Source organism: Sciurus vulgaris, assembly GCF_902686455.1.
Source record: "Sciurus vulgaris genome assembly, chromosome: 15".
Taxonomy (NCBI): Eukaryota; Metazoa; Chordata; class Mammalia; order Rodentia; family Sciuridae; genus Sciurus; species Sciurus vulgaris.
Genome location: NC_136476.1, coordinates 82,573,915 through 82,595,088, shown reverse-complemented (window position 1 = coordinate 82,595,088; position 21,174 = coordinate 82,573,915). Strand labels below are relative to the sequence as shown.

General features: G+C 45.5%; 1 protein-coding gene across 16 annotated transcripts in view; it reads right to left on the bottom strand.

Annotated features, from left to right (window-relative positions):
* The window catches only part of RALGPS1 (Ral GEF with PH domain and SH3 binding motif 1), a 265,526-nt gene that overhangs the window by 217,905 nt on the left and 26,447 nt on the right, over positions 1-21,174 (bottom strand). For all 16 annotated transcript variants that reach the window (XR_013759595.1, XM_079112919.1, XM_079112914.1 and 13 more), the window contains exons 2-3: positions 12,708-12,829; positions 9,254-9,361 (exon numbers count right to left, since the gene is read on the bottom strand). Coding sequence is in view for 15 of the 16 variants with exons in the window: in XM_079112925.1 (XP_078969051.1) it covers positions 9,254-9,361; positions 12,708-12,829 (230 nt within the window). In the remaining variant the exon portion in view is untranslated. The remainder of the gene's footprint in view (positions 1-9,253; positions 9,362-12,707; positions 12,830-21,174) is intronic.

The window sequence follows — 21,174 nt, the reverse complement described above, 5'->3', positions numbered from 1 at the left end:
GGTCAGAGGGGGTAGGCACCTCTGCTGACAATCCTTCAGGCTGAGACATGGACCGAGTCCACATCATATAACCTACCTACCTCCACACATCACGTGGGATGGCAGGTATCAGTCAGCAGATGCCTCTGTGACCGGCAGGGGAAATGAGAGCCAAGGGCCTTTAGATACCTATTAATACAAGAAGATGCCCTGTCCACTAAAATACAAAGCCCTCTGGGATGACTGGTGCTGTGGAACACATCTGGGATCTGAATCTCTAGGGCTCGGTAGGTATAGATACCGCCGTTTAACGGCAATGTTCTGACACATCTTAACTTCTCCCAGTCTCAAGTGCCACATCTAGAAAATGGTGACAATAATCCCTGTCTCTGGGATCTTGGCGAAAATTCATGATAAGAGGTATAGAGGGCCTAGCTCCTGACAGATGGTTAATAAATACGAGAGAGAGAGAGATTAGCAAAAGGGTAGTCACACAGATGGGCCTGTGTACTGACATGTGGATTTATGGTTCCTGACCAGTACAGGAGCTAGGAAACAAGGGACCATTGAATGGGCTGAATATCCATGCACTGAGGTTGCTTTAGAGAAAATTAAAAGAGGCTGTTATGATGAGCCAGCAAAAAGCCTCGTGTCAAGAATACATTGGAGAAAAATGGCAATATATACAGCATGTCACCTATGACCATAATCCAGGGCTTAGATGCAGAATTACAGCCAGCTCTTGACCCAACTCAAAGGTAGACCAAGGTCACGGGTTCCTGTGAATCCCAGGATACAGGCCACAGCATACCATCCTCAGAGCCGAGCAGGAGGGGAAAGGAGCAGGTGGCATTGGTGGAGAGCCTCTTTGCCCCTCCCAGGGGACAGTGCTCCTCAGGGGAACAGGGGTGAGATGCTGCCACCAAGGGAAGCCTGGCAGAAAGACAGTAGGTGGCACTAGGAGTAAGGAAGTGCTTGGGGAATCCAAGCTCTTCCACCTGATTCCCCCTCCATGGCAAGGGGGCATCTGACACCACACACCAGGGCTCCAGGCCTTATGATCTGGTGTTGAGTGGCAAGTGTGCTCCGAAGGCCCATAAGCCCGTGCCTGGCCCAGAGGTACGGGGCCCAAAGCTATGTCCTGGGCAGCATAAACAGACTGGCATTTCTTCTGCCAGACCCATCGGGATTGTTAGCCAAGTGCTCCTCATATTTGGATTAATTCTGCCACACTAGAGAACAGAAAGGCCTTGTGAAAACAGGAGATTTGAGCTGAAAGCTCAGAGGACCTTGGAACTCTTTCCTACAGTTCAAGTTAACTCCCTGTCCAGGAGAGCCAGCAGGATGTTTGCAATGTTATTTAGGAGAAGAACCAAAAGTCTGCTAATGTGAAAATGAGAAAACTTCCTTTCCATCCTGCCATCAGTTCTAGGATTTGCTACTCAATTTCTAAATGATTTATTAAATGATGACCTGACAATTCATATTTTTTTGGATGGTCCACGTTTCAAATATTCCAATCTCTCAGGTGTTCTATTAAAAACTCACAATGGCAGAGGTCAGCTGACTAAAAACAGACGGGCTGACCTCAGCCACTGAGTGAGGATTTGGGGGAGATTCTCTCCCATTTCTATCCTCTCAACCCTGACCAAAGCAGATACAGTATCCAGGGTGAGAGTGTATCAACACACAAGACTCAGGTAAGTCACCAGATCACATGCTCCATGCCACCTTCCTACAAAGCCAAGCTCGTGGGGAAAAGGTTTCTGAGGAGCCTCCTCCCCAGAGGCCTGGGTGTGAAGAAAACCAGATGCCAAAAGGAAGGGTGGGCACAGGGGGCCTGGGTGCTGAGGCAGGGCCTGTCACAACTCACAGCTGGAGGGAGGGGCCACTGGGACCCTCCCCCAATCCCTGACACCCAGGAGAGATGCTCTGGATTCTGGAAAACGCAGGGCATCCCCAGAGGGTGTCCCAGCCTTGGTAGAACTTCAGACGAGGAGGCTCCTGCATGTGTTCCCAAACAGCAAGTGCTGCTGCAGTGGGGACCCTCAACAGGCCTCTTCATGGCTGCTCCTTATTTGGGGAACAAAGTCTTAATAGAGGTGTCCAGGTTGTGGTCACCTGGCAATGCCTTCTTCTTCCTTGCCCCTTCTCCTGGGCCACCACCCTAAGGACCCAGGCTTTTGAGAGACATGGCCCGTCCCCACTCATTACAACACATTTCTACACGGTTGAATTCCACAGTCTGGAGAGACCGCTGGAGCATTTGACACTGTGGCCTCCTAATGAAAACAGTGGTCTTGTGTGAGGTAAGAAAGCCACCTGGTCAGCCAAAAAGAAAAGCGCTTCTTGCCTAAGTTGAATGCAGTGTTTCTCCATCTGACAGGATGACTACATCCTCTCTCCCTACCATTGCCTTAGTATAAGGGTCTCCCATGACCCCAAATAAACGGAGATAGCTGTTGACAAATCAGTGGTGTGTTTCATAATGGAAGATGCCTTACAATTTGCCTTTAGATCATTCCACCAAAGCATGACCAGGAAGGTTCACAGAGCAAAAAACAGTAAGTCCAAAAGAAATATTCCTAGGGGCTGGGGTTGTAGCTCAGTGGTAGAGGGCTTGCCTAGCACGTGTGAGGCACTGGGTTCGATCCTCAGCACCACATAAAAAGAAATGAATAAAGGTCTATCAACATCTAAAAAATATATTTTTAAAAAAATTAAAATAATATATTCCTGGATATACACACCTCCAGAGCCTCAGGAAGCACACGTTTGGTGAGTCTAGAATGACAGTCAGAATTTTAGAATTGAAATGCAAATTACTCAGGAAGACACCATGGGACATCGCTCAGTGCCATCACACCAGGTGGGCCTGTGAACTGTTCAGTTCTTTTTGGAAAAATAATCCAGCAGTAACTCATTAAAATGTTTTTTTAACATTTTATTTTTTTAAATGTAAAACCTACAAAAAAAAGTTGCAAAAATAGTAGGATGAATTCTCATAACCCTTCACCTAGTTTCACACATTAATGGTGTGCCCCATCTGCTTTATTGTTATATTTATAATTACATGTATGCAGTTTTCCTGAATCATTTGAGAGTAAAATGCAGAGTTGTGATTCTTCGCCCCTAAGTACTCCAACACGTATTTCCTAAGAGCAAGATAATCCTCTTCCTTAAAGTTAAACATACAGCAAAATTATTACCTTCAGGAAATCTATCACTGATACAATAGTATTGTGTAACACACAGTTCATAATCAAAATTGCTAATTTTTATAACTTTTTTATAGCAATTTTTTTCTCAATCTTGGATCATGCAGTATATTTAGGTATTATCTCAAAGGGAGTAAAATTAGCACTCTATTGATTAAACTTACTGATACAGAAAGAAGCATTGGCACATAAGGAGACTTCATATGTACAGAGCTAGATGATATGATACAAGACACACACAGAGACATGGGTGCTTACTGCACCATTAGCTGTAGTAACAAAAATCTAGAAATAACTTTAAAAGTCATCAAAAGGGATTTGGTGGGGGAAAAAAGTATGGTACATCAGACACTGAAATACTGTGCAGCTATTAAAAATAGTGATGCCAGGCATGGTGGGCAGGTTCAGTGATTCTGGAGGATGAGGCAGGAGGACTGCAAGTTTAAGGCCAGCCTCAGTAACTTAGCAAGACCTTGTCTAAAAATTAATAAATAAATAAATAAATAAATAAAGATAAAAACAGTTAGAGATGTGGCTCAATGGTAAGTGTTCCTGTGTTCAATCCCAGTACCAATAAAATAAATTAAAAATAAAAAATAGTGAAGAAATCTGCACATATTGATCTGGAAGTATGTCCCCAATTTATTAATGATAGAGACAAGTCCAACCCAGCTTTTTGCTGTGATTTCAGTCACCGGGGAAGTAGGAGAACTGAGGTAAGCAGTAGAGCAACTCAGGCAAAAAAATGAAGACTTTGTAATGATTTTAACCCTTTTATTATAAAACAATCCACATTTTTAGAAAACCACATCAACAAACACATAGTTTTACAACTTATTAGAATACCTTTCAGCCACAACTCAGGTCAAGAAACAAGCACCCCAAATTGATGGATGAAAGAATAAACACAATGTAGTGTATACAAACAATGGAATATTATGCAGCCTTAAAAAGGAAGGATACTCTGACACATGGATGAACCTTGAAGACATTATGCTGAGTTAAATAAGCCAGATATAAAAGGACAAATGCTATGATTCCACTTATTTGAGGGACCTTGAGTAGTCAAATTCAGAGAAGCAAAAAGAATGGTGGTTGCCACAGGCTGTGGGAGGAGGAAATGGAGAGATAGTGTTTGTGGATAGAGAGTTTCAGTTTTGCAAGATGAAAACACTTCTGGAATTTGGCTGTGCAACAGTGTGAATGAACTTGATGAAATGCACAACAGTTAAGATGGTCACTTTTGTAGTATCTACCTTTTAAGACCCTGGAAGCTCCCCGTGTGCTCTGTTCCAATCACAGGTCCCTCCCTCCCACCCAAGAGTGCAACCACTCTCCTTACATTCCTCAGGCCTCCTCATAATTCCATCCTCCAGGTGTGTGTACCTAAGATCACAGTGCACTCTATTTCACTCTTTAAAAACTTTAGGCTGTGTATTTTTAAATCTCCTTTATTCTATAAGTAGCTTCTCCAGTCCTCTATATTCCTTATAAAGTATCTGCTGGAGAATTCATTTGACCTGCAGGGCTCCCCATACTTACAGGGCTGGCTGCCATGTTCTTCCATCCTTGGTTATTTCCAATCAGCAGCTGGACCTAGATCCTCCATCAGACACAGGTTCTGCCCCTCTGGCAAGACCAGAGGTGGGTGCCTTGCTTGTCAGCAGACACATAATGTGGTGATATCAGGGGCTGTTGATGCTCACTGCTTGAATCTATTTGTTCACTGGGCTTAAAAAACACTGACATTCCAATTCTATCATTTCTTTTCCATTTTTTAACTGAATTAATCTAATGAAGAGACATTTCCCCTCAACTACTATTAGGTTACTCAGCATAGTTCAAAAGCAAAAGGGAGGGTAAATTCTTCCTCATATGTAACAGTTTTTAAGGTAATAAATTGGTCTCCTATTATCATAAAGAGATGATCCATTGTTTGAAAGATTTCAATCAGTTGAAATTATTGTTCTTTTGAAGGTCAAACTGCCCCATCACTGGACAGTAAGGAGCTGCTTCTAGCTGGCTAAGTTCTTCTGGCATGGCCCTCATTGTCCTTGACAGCTTCCTCTCTAGAACTGGAAGATGGACCCAGCCCATCACCTCTTGTACCAGACTTGGAATCAATTAGCCCTCCAGAAGTCCACGGATCTTTTAGTGAAAAATTATATTTCAAGACCACAGTCTGGAACTCATACCTAATATTTCCAATTCAAGTTCAGGACACCTTTTTTAAAAAAAACTTACTTAACCTCTTCTGTATTACGTTCATATCTTTCTTCTTCTGTATCAGAAATCCATGTCTCAAGTACCACACGTGTACTAGGATTACAGTATCCCATAATTACTAATTTACATTATCCATATTAGACATTCAGCAGTCTCAGAATAACAATACTAATGCTACCACACCTCCATACAAGCTGAGAATACTTATGCAACTTTTGCATAGGTTCTCTCCATTCTCCCCCATACTTTAAAAGAGTTCACACTGTGAGAGCAGCGTCTGTGTACTGTCTGGGCACAGCCGTTGTAAACTCCCTGTCTCTGAGTCCCCACTTAGCCTCAGTTCTATGAGGAACAGCCATGCTCACTGCTCTCCACCAGTCCCTCGTGACGTTTCTAGTTGTTCTCATTCTCTGAGCTTGTCCAGCAGATGCCTCAAGAAAAGCCAGGGGGCAATCATCTCTGAGGTCTTGCTTGCTCATGATATGGTATCTGTGTCCTTGACACTCTACAATCAGTTTTGCTGGATATAAAAATTTTCAACTTACTTGATTATCGTATTCCATTTTTCTTTGGCATTAAAAAAAAAAAAAAAAAAACAATGTGTCTTTCAAAAAGATCTAATCTAATCTAATCTTTCCCTAATGAATTATTTGCCATTTTTTTCCCAGATGTGCAAAGGGGAATGAATGTCTTAGGCTGGAGTTGTGGCTCAGTGGTAGAGCACTTGCCTAGCATGTGTAAGGCACTGGGTTTGATTCTCAGCACCACATAAATAAATAAAGGCATTGTGTCCATCTACAACTAAAAATATTTAAAAAATAAAGAATTCTTTCAGTCATGTTAATTCAGAGTTAAGTTTCACAGTGAGTTCTCTCAATATGTAGTCTTGAATTTTATTTTTTAAACATTTTCATAAATTTGAGTATTTGTTCAGTTCCCTTGCCTTTTTATTCCCTCTCCCAGGGAGTCCACTACCTATACATTGGATCTTTTTTTTTTTTTTTTTTGATGGTGCTGGGAATTGAACCCAGGTCTTGTGCATGCAAGGCAAGCACTCTGCCAACTGAGCTTCTCCCTAGCCCACAGTAGATCTTTTTGACCAACACATTTGTTGCTTTGCCTCCAAGTCTGGTGATCTCTTCCTTTATTTATTTTGATATGAAAGTTCTCTCCCATACAGCATTTTCTGCTATGTATATCTGTTCTTGTGTTCCTTCTAGTTCAATTTTTGTTTCCAAAGGAATTTTTATTTTATTTTCTATTTTTCCTAAGTTCCATCACCTCATTTCTGAGATTCTTCTGTTTCTGAAGCATGTTGTTCATGTCTTACAGCATAATCTGAACACCTCTTGGGTCATTTTGAAATAGACAGCTGCACTTTTTTTGTTTTCCAGTGGGCCTCTGACACACTTTCATTGCCTACATGTACTCTCTTTCTTTCTCATGATAATTTTTAATGAGATTTGACAACAATAAATGTCTTTTCAATATTTTTATATAAAATCAGTTTTCTTGAACCTTCAGAGGACACCATGTTCAGGGTACCTTTTCTAACTTCTCATAGTTCTTTTAGGTTGGTGTCATGTGGTATTCAAAAATGTGGCAGTTGCTTTTTGAAATTTCTTAAGACACAAACACACTTTTATTTAGGTAACTTCATCTCTTTTTTAATGAGGCTACTAGAAAATATAAAATTGCATCTGGGACATAGACTACACATCTCTTGAGAAGTGCTGTTCCAAGGTGTCAGACAGCCCCAGTTTTCAAATCCCAGCCATGCCACTGCTATCTCTCTGAGGTGACTTTCTTCTCTAAGCACTGATTTGCTTATCAGTTATCTAAGAATAATAATTATGCCTAATTTACAAGACTATCGTGAGAAGGAAATTAGATAACACATGTAAAACATTTAGCATAAGATTCAGACAAAGGAGTTATCCAAAAATGGAAGCTGTTCTTATTGCATGGATAAGAGTTTCAGACCTAGATCTGCCAGCGCCTGGTTATACGATCCATGTAAGAAAATCAACCACATGGTCCTTAGTTTCTCTGTCAGAAAATCAGGAACTGAGGATATACCACATTAGGTTGTTATGAGGACTGAATTTCTTTAGTCCCCACCATAGATACTGAGCACCTACTATGAGCCAAGTACATTTTGGTCACTGGGAGAAAGCAATAAAAAACTCAGTTCTTGACCTTAGGGAGTTTATATTCCAGTGGAGAAGACATGCAATAAAAAAAATAGTGTTATATACTGTAATGTTAGGTTCTAAATGTTAATGTGTAATAGGAATGCTGAAGAAAATCAGAGCAGATGGATAAGGGGAAAGTGCAGAGGACACTGCCTAAGGGGAAGAGAGGACTGACCTCTGATGGAGACTAAGCAGGGTGCTGGATTGAAGGGAGAGCCAGGCAGAGGCTCTGGGGAGTCTAAAGAGAAGGCAGCCAGTATGCATGAGGGGGTCATGGCCAGACCCGCAGGAGGCACTCTCACTGGGGTGGGAGGGAGAAGCCACTATAGAATTCTAAGCAGGTTTTCAATGGATCCCTCAGAGATCCTGGAGATTGTGTGTGCACAAGGCCTGGCACAGCCTGGCACAACGTGAAATGGGAGTCAAACATGGCAGTGCAGTAAATGGGGCTCAGTAAGCTTCTCTGCCACCCTGGAGGATACAAAGCCTCTAGACCCAGGGGGATGGGAAAGAAGTTGGCATGGGTGGGAAAAACTTCCATGAGTCTGGAAAGAAAGCTCAGAACCAGGTTTGAGGCCGTCCCAGAGCCAATATACTCCCTCTACCCACAAAGCCAAAGGAGGAAACCAAGTCACAGTAAAACATGGAACTAACTCTGCTTCACCCAAGGGGACGTCCCTCCGTCAGACCAGCAGCAGCACACTGGCTGGAGAAAAAACAATTTTTTAAATCTATAATTTTTATTTTATTTTTTCATTTTATTGGTATATGATATTATGCATAATAGTGGATTCATTATGCCATATTTGCACATGCAAATACAGCCCACCCCTTTCCCTCCACTCCTCCCAACACGCTCTGCTTGCTCTAATCTACTGATCTTCCTCCTATTATTATTATTAATTAGTACATTAGAATTACATATATGTGGGGGGGTTGTCTGTGGTGTATTTGTACATGAACACAGCATAATCTGCTAGATTTCATTCCCCAGTACTTACCCAGGCCCTACCCTCCTCCCTCCTCTCTTTGTCTTGATTTTCTTCCTCTACTCTATTGATCTTCTATTTTTGTGGAATTCCCCCTTTTTAAATTTATAATTTAAAAAATCACCCAAATAATATTGTCTACCATTATAGAAAATGGCTATTATTAAAAATGTAGCATGTGCAAATAGACAAAAAGAAGAAAAATTAAATTCCAAATATTGGGATGTTCAACCAAGAAGTATAGTAAATAATATATTTAGCTCCATAGATCTGATTATTTATGGTAAATAAACAAATTTAGACCTTATCCAACTATGTGCGTGCACGCGCTGCATGTGTATGCATGTGTGCTTGCGTGTGTGCATGCGTGTGCCAAGAGTGCTATCTAAAAATGGCCTCATTCTCCAGGACTGTGCGGGGCCTGAGTCTTTGGCTTACTAGTCACATGTACTGTGTGCGCCTTTCTCGGTGGTAACATCCAGACCTGCAGCCTCCTTTCCAAGGGGCACGGCATTTCATAAAGGACATAGTGTCCTTTAGCCAACACTCCCCTACTGTTGGATAGGCAGGGTGTCCCCACCTGGGCAGGAAGCCCTGAGCAGTGACTCCCTCCAGCACCCCATCACTGTGTCACTGTGTCACTTACAGCAAACTCCTCAGGAGTCACTTTCAAGACATCGAAGACGACGGCGTCATAGCTCTTGCTGGCATAGTCGCAGCTCTGGCCCTCCAGAGAGTCTGAGCTGCTGCTGCCCTGTGGAGAAGGTGGAGAGAGCACAGGCTGAGGGTCTGCCCTGGAATCACTGCCCCAACTGCCCAGCAGGGGGGACGGAGGAGGACAGACCACACAATGAGAAGGCTTCTGTGGCCAGCGCTTCACTCCTGTCCAGGCACTTTGATAAGCACTTCACACGCAGGGGTTTATTTAATTCTCATGAATCCCCATGCACACACACTATTATTATTCCCATTTTACAGATAAGGAAGCAGAGGAGAGTTACTTCTCCAGAGTATCTCAGCTACAAAACTGGATGTCAGACTGTGAACCTAGTTTTTCATGACCCCAAAACACGTGCCTTCAGTTGCTACCCTGGGCTGCTTCTGGCCAGCAGTGGCATAGTGAATAAAAAGGTACAGCACAGGACAGAGGGCTTGCCTAGCCGGTCAGAGGCCCTGGGCTCCCCAGCACCCACAAGAGAGAAGTCCCAGCCCAATCGTTAGGAAGCACAGGCCTCTACCTCTCAGGAGGCCTGGGAAGACCTTTGGTTTCATTCTGTCCTTCAAATATGAACTCAGTTCACCTTTTTCTCCCCCACTTGAAGTTGTTGCAGGAAATTGTCGGGTAAAATGTAAAGCTGGCCCTTGCGGTTTATTTTGCGATAGGTCACTGGGAGCTTAAGCTCCTGGCTGATGAGCTGAAAGGTGACCACTCAGCTTCAGAGACAGTGGTGAGAGTTATATTTAGTACAGTCCCTCATGTAAAGAAAGCTCTTCCACCCTGCAGGTAAAGAAAGGGGTTCCCAGAGCAAATCAGTTAAAGCTCCCCCACATGGCAGATCTGGAACCCAACACCACATGCCTCCTCTTTAACTTCTCCTTAACTTTATTTAAATTCATCACACTCCGCTTTGGGGAATCCATCAGGCTTACCACCCAAAACTTGTACCCTGCTCATAAATGGTTCTACTTGTCCCAGTTCCTGAAGAAGGGTTCTGTGGTTTCCAGCAACCTCAACGTCTTGAAGTGGGATTTACGAAAATATGCTTTTATTAATTCCTCTTTATTTTACTCTTTCCAAAACGGCTATCTCTGGAAAAATGCTGCAGTCTTCCTGAAAACAAGAGTGACGTTAGGCCAGTGAGGGAAACCAACCAATAACTGAAAACATGAGGTTAAAGAGAAGAGCAGAACTTTACCTGCCAGTTCCACTGGCCTGCGGCTTGGGAGGTTCTGCGAGTGAGGCTGCTGCTGTGAAACCCTGAGGTGCTCTTGGGAAGCAGCAGACCACACTGGTTCAGAGCTCTGACGCCAGACAGGCCTGGATAAAATGCCAGCTCCACACCAGTTGCTGTCTGACCTCAGGCAAGTGACTTCACTGGGCTCAGCCTCACTTATCATCTGTAAAGTGGTTATACTAAATCCCATGTCCAAGGTCAAAGCACAGGTTATATAAGTGAAGCTGAGAAAGAAACTGGCCTCAATCACCCTCCTCTGAAGTGCTAGTTCCAGTGGACCAGGGCAGGCTCAGGCATTGCTATTTTAAAAGTTCTCTCCCTTAAGGAGAATCTGGGTCAGAATAAACCTAAAAGGTAATAACAACTGTCCCAGAAGGCTTCTGGAACTGGACTCAATTTCACTTCCCAGTCCTCTGTGCAGACCCAAGCAGAAGATCTACCAGTCATTCTGTACTTGGTACCCACTTCCAGGGAGCTGGCTCCATCAGGCTGACAGGGCTAACTTCCTCTGGGACAGTGCAGTGTCATGGTTAGGGGGACCAACTTGAGACTCAGGGAAGCCTGGCTTAGACCCCACCTAGGTGGCCAGCTGGGGGATCCAAAGCCAGCATGTTCACCTCTCTGTACCTTTAGTTCCTCATCTATAAACTGGAATATCAATACATACCTGCTGGGGTCATTGTGAGGGTTAAATGAGAGAAAGCCTTTAAAAGTACTAGGAGTAGAGTGAAAGCTAAATTATGGATGTGTATGGGTGTAAATGTGCCATTCGGTCACCAAGATTTATTGAGCACTTCAGTTATACACATATTCACTCATACATCTATTCAACAAATATTTACCATGTGCTGGTTATACACCTACGCAGCCCTCTGTATCCATGGGGGATAGGTTTGGGGTCTCTCAAGGATGCCCAAATCTTCAAATTTCAAGCCCTTACAAAAATGGCCTAGTATTTGCCAATAACATATGTATACTTTGTGTGCTCTTATATACTATGAATCATTTCTAGATACAATACCTAATACAATGTAAATAGTTGTTACACTGTATTGTTTAGGGAATAATGACAAGAAAAAACTTGTGTTCAGAACAATTTTTTTTAGAACATTTTCAATCTATTGTTGGTGGATACACAGATACAGAGGGCTGACTAAATATAGTGTACACACAAACTCATGTATATGCCCACAAGTATACACACAGATCAAAGAAGTTTTACTATATTATTATAGATGGAAACAGAAGTCATTCCTCCAATTACCAGAGCACTTTCCTGGAACTTCAGGTTTTATAACCTTCCTATAATACTCCACCATACCTATTCCAAACACAGGCACTCATTCATGGGGACTCATTTAATCAAAAGTTGCCCCAAACATGTTCCCAGGTGATGATGATGATGGTGAAGCTATAGCAATCTAATTTAAACTATACAGACCCCATTGAGGAATCTGAAGCTTGATTTCAAGACTAGAAATCAAAATAAGAATTTTTTTGGAAGACTTGTGAGAAATGAACTGGTTCCTGTAACTTTCTGGCTGGTCACCCAAGATCATTTCAAAGCCTCACTTGCAGTAAGCTCAGGACCCCAACACGGCCTTGCCAGTGTGTCAGAGAGGCCAGGAATTATGCAATAAGCAAAGAGGGCCTCAGGGGACACCCACTCCTCCTATAAGTCTATTCCATTACTGAGAGTGGAAAGCAAACTCCCAAATCCCATGCAGGGGCCTGGCCCAGGCCACTCTCAGACCACCAACTCTTACAGCCATTTCCTACAGAGTAAGGCAAACAAGAACACGGGCCAGTTGGAATTACTTCTGTCTGACTTCATTCCGGAATGTGCGACTTATTTATAATCAGCAGCGGCTTTTCCTGGGAAAGGTCTGATCCCTTTTTGCCACCAAAATGGAATGTGGCACTTGCTACGGCTGGACTGGGCAGGTATTTGCTTTTCTTTGAAGAGAACGACTTCAGAAACACACTGATCCTCAGAGCTGACTGCCTCCCAAATCTCACGCCTGGTATGGCCAGGGGCCTTTCGAGGGCTAAGAATGGTAGTATTCATGGGGGTCTGTGGCCTTGCTGCCCTGGTCAGCTGGAAGGCCCTCCCACCCACTGTCCCAATCCTTGAAGCCTCTGTACCTGTGGAGTGGCAGAGGTGACCAACACGCTAGCCATCAGACCATTCCTCTTGTACATAGTCTCCAGGCCGCAGGGAGCTTCAGGGCAGCCTCTGCCGGTGACATAACCTGCCTGGAGAAGTCCTGTAAGGCAAGGGGGTTCATCAAAATCAGGCTCTGAAACCAACTGAACCTCCCCCAGGGGAGAGCTGTGCCAGACTCCAGCAGAACTCCAGAAGGACACCTTAGTAGAAAGGTCATAAGCTGGTGGCCTTGGCACCAAATATGGCCCAGAAATGTAGTCTGTTAGGCTTGTAGAGTTTTATTAGTCTTTAAATTAATTACCGACATCTAAAAACTGGAAGATTTCACATAGACTTCTGGATCTCTGACTTTTCTGACAGCACTGGGCCCATGTCCCTGCACAGCGACCATCAGCTGAGCTGAGCAGCAGATACTCCTTGCATCACAGCTTTTGGGTCCCACCTGACCTGTGCAACAATTTTGGTGTCTGCATGGCCCTTGCAGGCACTGGAGGACTTTGTCTTAAGGCAGAGATGAAGTGAAGAAGACAAATAGATCCTACTGTGTGCCCCGGGCACCACATCACTTCCTCAATAACACCTCAGGTGACAGCTGACCACCACGTGGTACTCATCATGTGCCAACCACTTGACATCCACCATCTCATTCCTCCCCCTATCCTGAGGCAGGTCCACTCCTCACAATCATGTCCTTTGCTCGTGCTGCCCCACCATCATGTCATCATTCAAGACCTGCTCCATGGTCACCTCTGATTATCATGCTGGGACCACCCAACAGAACCGGCTGCTCCCACACAGCGTGCACGTGTTGAGAACAGGGTGATATCTGTGCAGCTAGCTGTCTTAATTACCAGGATGCAGGCAGTTGCGACTGCTCCCTCAAAAGCCAATACAGCGCAAACAGGACTGCTGGGCCCCCATGCTTATCGAGGTTGTTAAGAAATATTTGCCTGAGAAATGTGCAGCTGCCTAGAAACCTTATCTATCAAGGACAGGGGGGCCTAACGGCAACTCATCTCCTGCACAGTTCACCCCTTCCCTCCTCCCTTCTTCCTCTAGGGCCATTCAGTTCTGGTGGGACCCAATGAGAATCAAATAGATTGGCAGGACCCAACCAGAGGAGGACTAATGTTTAGCTGTTCAAATGTTAACCAATTAAAAAGAACACTGTAAAACTGTTTGCCTTTCATTATAAAAGCCTGCTGAACAAAGGCTCAGGGCCTCTTAGCGTCACTGGTTACCAAGTGCGCGGAGGACCAGGCTCGAGCTTGCTAATAAATGACTCTTTGTTGCTTGCATTGATCGTGGTCTCTGGTGGTCTTTGTGGGGTCTCGAGCCGCTGGGCACAACACACGCACCTTCAGAAACACCCAGCACAAGAGGGCAGAGTAGCCGCCAGCGGTTCTTAGCAGGAAAGTGGCCAGGAGTTAGGGAGGATAGGTAGGGGGACACCAGTCAAAAGCCAATTGCAACTACCCCAGTAAGAGATGAGGGGGGTTCTCTAAGCTGAGGTGGCAGCAGTGAAGACAGACAGGAGAAACAGGGAGGACAGAGAGTCCACAGAAACTGAGGTGAGGGCGAGGGAGAACCTGACACCAATGGGATGGCTTCTGGCATGAGCGCCAGAAGGATGCTGTTCCCTCATCAGGGAAGGAACAGAGCAGGGAGGTGATGAACTACCTGGGACACGTAGCATCTATGGTGCCATGAGGAAATCGGTCCTAGAAGGCAAGACTTAACCCAGAGGTCACCAGGAAAGGAAGGCGAAAAGTGCCAACCCACCCTTGACTCAATTGTGCCCCCATGCCCCATCACAGTCATTGGCCCCCACAGAACAGCAGGCTGTCACAGAGTCCGATGGCCAGATAACCAGGCTCCTCCATGCACATCCTCACATGCCAGCGACAATTCTCCAGCCCTGCCAGCTGCTCCACTCCATCCTATGAGCCTTCTACCTTCTGTCTTCTCCCGAACTCTCAGAAGAATCAGTCTGCCCTCTAAACAACACTGACCATGGCTCCTGGATGATACTGCTCAGTTACCCCAATGTCCTAGGCATGAGAACGGCACACGCTGATTAAGTAGGAGGAGGTCCTTATCCACGGGCGAGGCATGGGCAGCATTTGGAGACAAAAGTGAGTTTGTGACTCACTTTCAAATGGGCAAAACATACATTAGCAGAGATGAAGCAAAAAAGGTAGTGTGTTCACAGCCACTGTATCCAGAGCAGAGGGCACACGGGAGTCCACTCTCCTGGTCTCTCAATCTTTCCAAGTGCCTGATTATTTTCATAAAAAAAAAAAAAAAAAAGAAAAGAAAAAACAAACAAAAAGAACCGGTCAGGTAAAGAGAAGACACTGAGTCACAGAGACCAAAATTCTTTTTTGTGACCAAGGAAAGAAGATGAGCTGAGAAGGCTTATTTCTTAATAATTTTTGTCCCAGGAGAAGCCATGTTCGCTGTCATCAAGGACCATGGATCCACAGCTGGTACAGGCTTGAAAGCAGTGCATAAAATATTCAAGTAGATACTTCACAAAAGAAAATATGTGAATAAGGGAAATGCTGTCAGAAAAGTGCAAATCTAAACACTAAAACCCCACCTAATGCCCTAGGGTAGCTCAAATTGAAAAGAGGAAACAACGGCCCATAGCAAGTGCTGGCCAGAGCGTGGGCGGTGGAGCCCTGTGCATCGCTGGTAGGACAGCAAAATGGTACCACCACTTGGGAAAATCATTCAGCAGTTCCTTAAAAAGTTAAACAAAAACTTACCACACAAAACAGCAATTCTATTCCTAGGTATCTACCTAAAAAAGATGAAGACATATCTGCACAAAGGCATGTATGTGAATGTTTATAGCTGTGTTCTTCCTAATAGCCAAAGGCTGGAAACAATTCAGATGTCCATCAGCTGGCAAATGCATAAACACTGCAAGACATCCACGCGATGTAGTACTACTAGCTATAAAAAGAAATGAAATACTAATACAAGCGACAACATGATTAAACCTCAGAAACATCACACTAAGTAAAAGAAATCAGATGCAAATCAAATGTATGATGATTCCTTCTTAGGAAATATCTAGAAAAGGCAGGTTTATAGAGTCAAACACCATCAGTTACTGTCCACATTAGCTTTATCTTAAAAGCTTCTATTCATTTATTTCTTTATTTTTTCCTAAAAAAAAAAAAAAAAAAAAAAAAGCTATAAATGTTCAAGAAAGAACAGCATTGTGCTCTGTGAAACCATGGGCTCTCACTGCTACAAGGGGGGTTCCCAACAGAGGCTCCAGGGTCTGAGTTCAGGAAGCCAAGCCCCGGAGTCAGAGGACAGGGCTCCCCCACCCCGTGGCCCCGGTCCACCTAGAGATGAAGTATGGCAGCAGCAGTGTGTGACCCGTTATGCTTTCTATGGAAGGCCTGAGCTGGAAAGACAGAGCACTTGTTTCCAATCTGACTCCTGCATGTCTCGCCACTGACAAAAACAGCCAAATTTATGGGCAGTGACTCTCAGACAAGCGATATTTCACATGCTAAGAAATAACAGGACCAAGCAGAGTGGAGCATCCTTGCCAGGCCCAGAGAAACCCCCAGCCATCCAACTTCCATGCTGAAGCCCAGTGGGGTCACAACTCCTGTATCAAGGTGCAGACTCTCATCAGGACTCAGCCTGGCCTGAAACCACCCTAAGAACTGCTTCTCTACCCCAGAAGAGGGCCCTGAAGACTGTGCCTCCCAGGCCAGACCAACTGTACCCAGGTAGCCACCTACTCTCCTGGAACTCAGGACGCTGAGACACCAGTCTCTGCTTACCAACCAGGTGGGGGCTCTGTGCCCTCAGGAGGCACAGAGGGTGCCCTGTGCAGGTACAGTCGGGGCAGTGGGGTGTGTACAGGGAGGAAGTGGTGGCAGGCAGGACTCTGATATAAACCTGCTTCTGTGTGCACATGGTCAAAAGTAGTTTCCAAAGGACCTTGACAAAGGCTAGTTCCTAAACATCAAGTTCGTACCAATCACCAGAAACTTAACCCTGGAAATGTAAATGGGACAGAGACACACCATTCATTCATTGAGCATCTTTTTTTTTTTTTTTTTTTTTTTTTTTTTGAGACAGGGTCTTGCTTTATTGCCGGGGTTGGCCTTGAACTTGTGATTCTACTGCTTCAGCCTCCCAAGTAGCCGAGATTACAGGCATGTACCAACACAGTCAGCTCATTGGGCATTGCTTTAACCAGCAATTTATAACTGTTTTGTGCCTTGAACCCTCTGGGGCCCCTTGTCACAGAAATGTTTTTTAATACAGGAAATAAAATTACACAGGAAGCCAATTAAAATATAGTTATTTTAAAAAATAATTTGTAATATAATAACATTTATTTTTTCATGTAAGAGAATATATGTATATGCATTTCTTTATTATTGCATTAAGTAACAAGATCTATCAGTGAATCTAATCTTTAATTTCAAAGTAGCTAGACCCACAATTATAAAGTGGCCATTTGTGATATCTACACTACAAAGTGCCAGTATTGGTAGTATTGTTGCAACTCTCTGTATTAATAAATCAAAGAAGTGCAAATTTTCAGTTAGAGGTCATTTTTCCCATCCAAATTCATAGATACCCCAGTCAAAAACAAGTAAACAAACCAAGCCTGCTTCAGGTACTGGGGACACAAAGTGAGCAGGCACATAGGCTCCTGCTCCCTAGTACTTCACTCAGAACATGCACACCACAGAGAAGGCAACTTATCAGACACTGACAAATGCCTTGAAGAAATAAAATGAGGGGGAAGATATTTTCTAGGATGGTTAAGGAAGGACTCTGAGGATGTGATATTTGGGGTTTTGTTTTATTATTGTTGTTTTGAGGTGCTGGGGATGAAACCCAGAGCTTTGCATATACTAGGCAAATGCTCTACCACTAAGCTCTACCCCAAGCCCTTGAATGTGATAGCTGAAAGAGGCGACCATGGAAATCTGCAGGAGTATTCTCTGCAGAGGGAGCAGCAAGTGCAAAGGTCCTGAGGTACACCTGAGCTTGGTGGGTTTATGATGGAAGTAGAAGGCCATGACTGGAGCTTAGCTAGAAGCAGTGAAGAGACAGGCTGGGGCAGAGCAAGAAGGGCCTTGTCAGCCATGGGAGGAGTGGGTTTTCTCTAGAGAACACTGGGAATCCTCGTGCACCCAAGGATTTTGAGCAGGGACTGGCAAGATCTGAGCTGCACTGAGTTTGAAGATCACTGTGGCTACTACCGTGTGGAGAGGTGCGCTGAAAGCCCAACGATAGATGTGTAGAGCCGTTTCGGAGGCAAGAGATGGCAGAGGCTTGGACTGCTGGCCACAAGGTGGAGGGACAGGGCTGTGAGGTGTTTGGGAGGTGAACACATAGGCCTGCAGACAGGACGCACCCAGGAGGAGCGAGGAACCAAGACAGCGTCTCGGTCTGGGCTGTTAGGAATGGGTGGTTGGCTGCTCAGAGGCTCCTTCCCTTGCTCACGCAGCAACTATCCACTAGACACTGGTCAAGGACACAGACTTGTCCTCAGGGCCCCAGAGGCCAGGAGGGCAGTAGGGAGACACCCCCAGGGCAGGTTTGGAGTACAGACAAGGGGGGCGACTAAGGCCCTCACGGGTCAAAGCAGGTGTCACCGAGCATAGTTACTGCACTGGGTCTTAAGCATGAGTGAGAATGCTCCAAGTCAGGGGCAGGAGAGCACTGAGCATGTGAAGGCATAGGACACGGGGACACAGGGACACGTGGGGTGCCAGAGTGCACAACACAAGCAGTGGCGGCCCTCCTCCCCTCCCCCAGCCCCACGTCATCACAGACACCACCACACTGCAGACACAAGTCAAAACCAAGGCGGGGAGGCACGGGGAGCCTGCACCGCCTGCAGCGGCTCCTGGCTCCTACTCACGCCCTCATCCCTTCAGCGAACTCTGCAAAGCTGTTCCCAGGTCCTGCCCTGTGACAAGGAGTCAGACCAGCCCTGGGCCTCAAGGAGCTCAGAGTGGCCTGGTCAGCCACTGTCGTTGCCACAATTTATTGAAAACTATCTGTGCCAGGCTCTGGTAGAGGTGTGTGTTTTATTAAGGATTTATTTGTTTTATTAAAATCCCATGTTACAGATGAGGAAACTGAGGCTCAGGGAGTGATTAAACTGTAACATGGCAACCCATCTTTATGCAACTGCACCAGCTGTGTCCCTGCTAGTAGGGGAGGTGGGCCCCACAGGGAGTGTGCCAGCATTTTGGGTTTGAGCAAATCAGTCTGTACTACACCAAAACCCCATTCCTCCTACCTCCATCTGCCTCTCACCTCTTATACACACACACACACACACACACACACACACACACACCTCTCTCCCTCTCCCTCCCTCCGTGTCTCTCTCTCTCTCTCTCTCTCTCTCTCTCTCTCTCTCTCTCTCTCTCTCTCTCTCTCTCTCTCTCGCTGCCAATGCCTCTCTGGAAAACAAAACGCGGCAGGAGAAAAAGCGATTCTCATGACGTAACTTCTTAAGAACGTGGCAGCTGCATCAGAACCACAGAACAATCCCACATCTCTCTTCTCTGTTCATGACAGAATCTGGCCTCATGTGTGTGGGCTCCCGATGAGGGAGAAGAAAATCCCAGATGCAACGCTGGTCTCCTTCCAAGTTTTCTGAGCACCCCTTCAACCTTTTGGGTTCGAGAAACCAAGGAAATGGCCTGAGACAGTCTGAGGCAGACCCTGCTGAGAGAGCAGAAGGATCACTTTTTCCTAAGCCCATGGTGGTTGTTTCAAAGAAAATATACACATCCAGGCCTGTCCAATTACAAGAGAGTGATTTCTTCCAAATGTCTCAGACAAGTAAGAGATGGATCCCAAATATGGTCTAGAGCCGCTTCCGCGGGTGGGTTGTGCTGCCCAGCAGACAGCTGCTTGCTCCTGCCTCCTGCCATGCACAGGAGCCACGACGAGGATGGACGGAAGGAAGCCACGCGGCTTTCTGCTCACATCCACCTCTTAGGCGCATGCACACGCTTCCGGCCACGGCCACGGCCATGCACAGCACGCTCTCCCACCAGCGACCACCGGCCAGGAGTGGAAAGGCCCTTGTGCGGGGCTGGCAGTGCTGTCATCTCCCTCCCCCCACCCTCTCCACACTCAACCACACTTCCTGGCAAGCAGCAGCGCTGGCGGCCTCGAAGGCAGGCCCTGGCCACGCAAGCACATGTAGGGCTTGAAATGCCGTCACCCAGCTGGCACTCACAGGCTCCTTTCCAGCCCCCTCCGGATGTGCAGCACCCCACCTCTGGCTCCTCCTGGGGTCAGACAATGGGCTGAGGAGCTACTGCTGTGACCAGAATGCCACGTGTGGCTGAGCCTCCACTGGGAGAGGAGCCAGCAGCACCTGGGCCAGCAGCAGAGATGGTGAAAATGGGACAAAACTTGAGAGCCTGGGCAGAGGGAGGGCCAGGGACAGCACCTTCTTGGAACAGCACAAACAGGCAGCAATCCACGTCTCCCCACGGCAGGTGCTCCCCAGCTACTGAGCTGAAGCCGGGGAGGCACCAGTGGAGGAGGCCCATCCACACCCGCAGGAAACCTGAAGTCCAGCCTAGGCTGCCCTGTCTTTCCAAGTAGAACTTTCTGAATCTTTAAAATACATGTACATACTAGAAGTATATAAACTGAATTGAAAGGTATAAAAGAAAAAAGGAAAGTCCGTCTCCTCAGGGCCCCTAGTTCCTGTCCCTGAGGTCACACAGTACAAAGAATAGGGCAGCATCATAATGCACATATCTACACAGACCTACAGCTACATGGGGGGAACGTGCAGATTCATACAGATGTAAATGCACTGTAGAAACCTTTCTCCTGCAATACTAAAAACCTTTAGGTCTCTTCTTGACATCTGTTAAGAAAATACCCATGATAACAAAAACTATTTTAAAATCACCAACAAGTCAGGCACACTAGTGCATGCCTGTAATCCCAGCTGCTTGGGAGGCTGAGGCAGGAGGATTGCAAATTCCACACTAGCCCGGGCAACTTTGTGAGCCCCTGTTTTCAAATAACATTAAAAGGGTAGGGATGTAGCTCAGTGGTAGAGCACTTGTCTAGCATGTGTGAGATGCTGTGTTCAATCCCCAGTACCACAAAAGATAATAATAATAAAATATCACCAATAATTTTAAATGAGTCTGGTTTAACAATCACAGCAGTACCTATATCCATCTGAACCACAGCAGGGCATATTTATGGTACCTGCTCTTCAGTCTACAAACAATGCTCTGAGCACACTGGATTTGAGAGGACTTACAATGTGTAACTCAGCACCCTTGACCCTCAAGAGTTCACAACCAACAGTTGCAGGTTTGGTAGACACTAGGCCCAAGACAGTCACAGAGGAATCTCTAAAGCAGTGAAAGGAACCAGGGACCTTTTTGAGACTTAAAC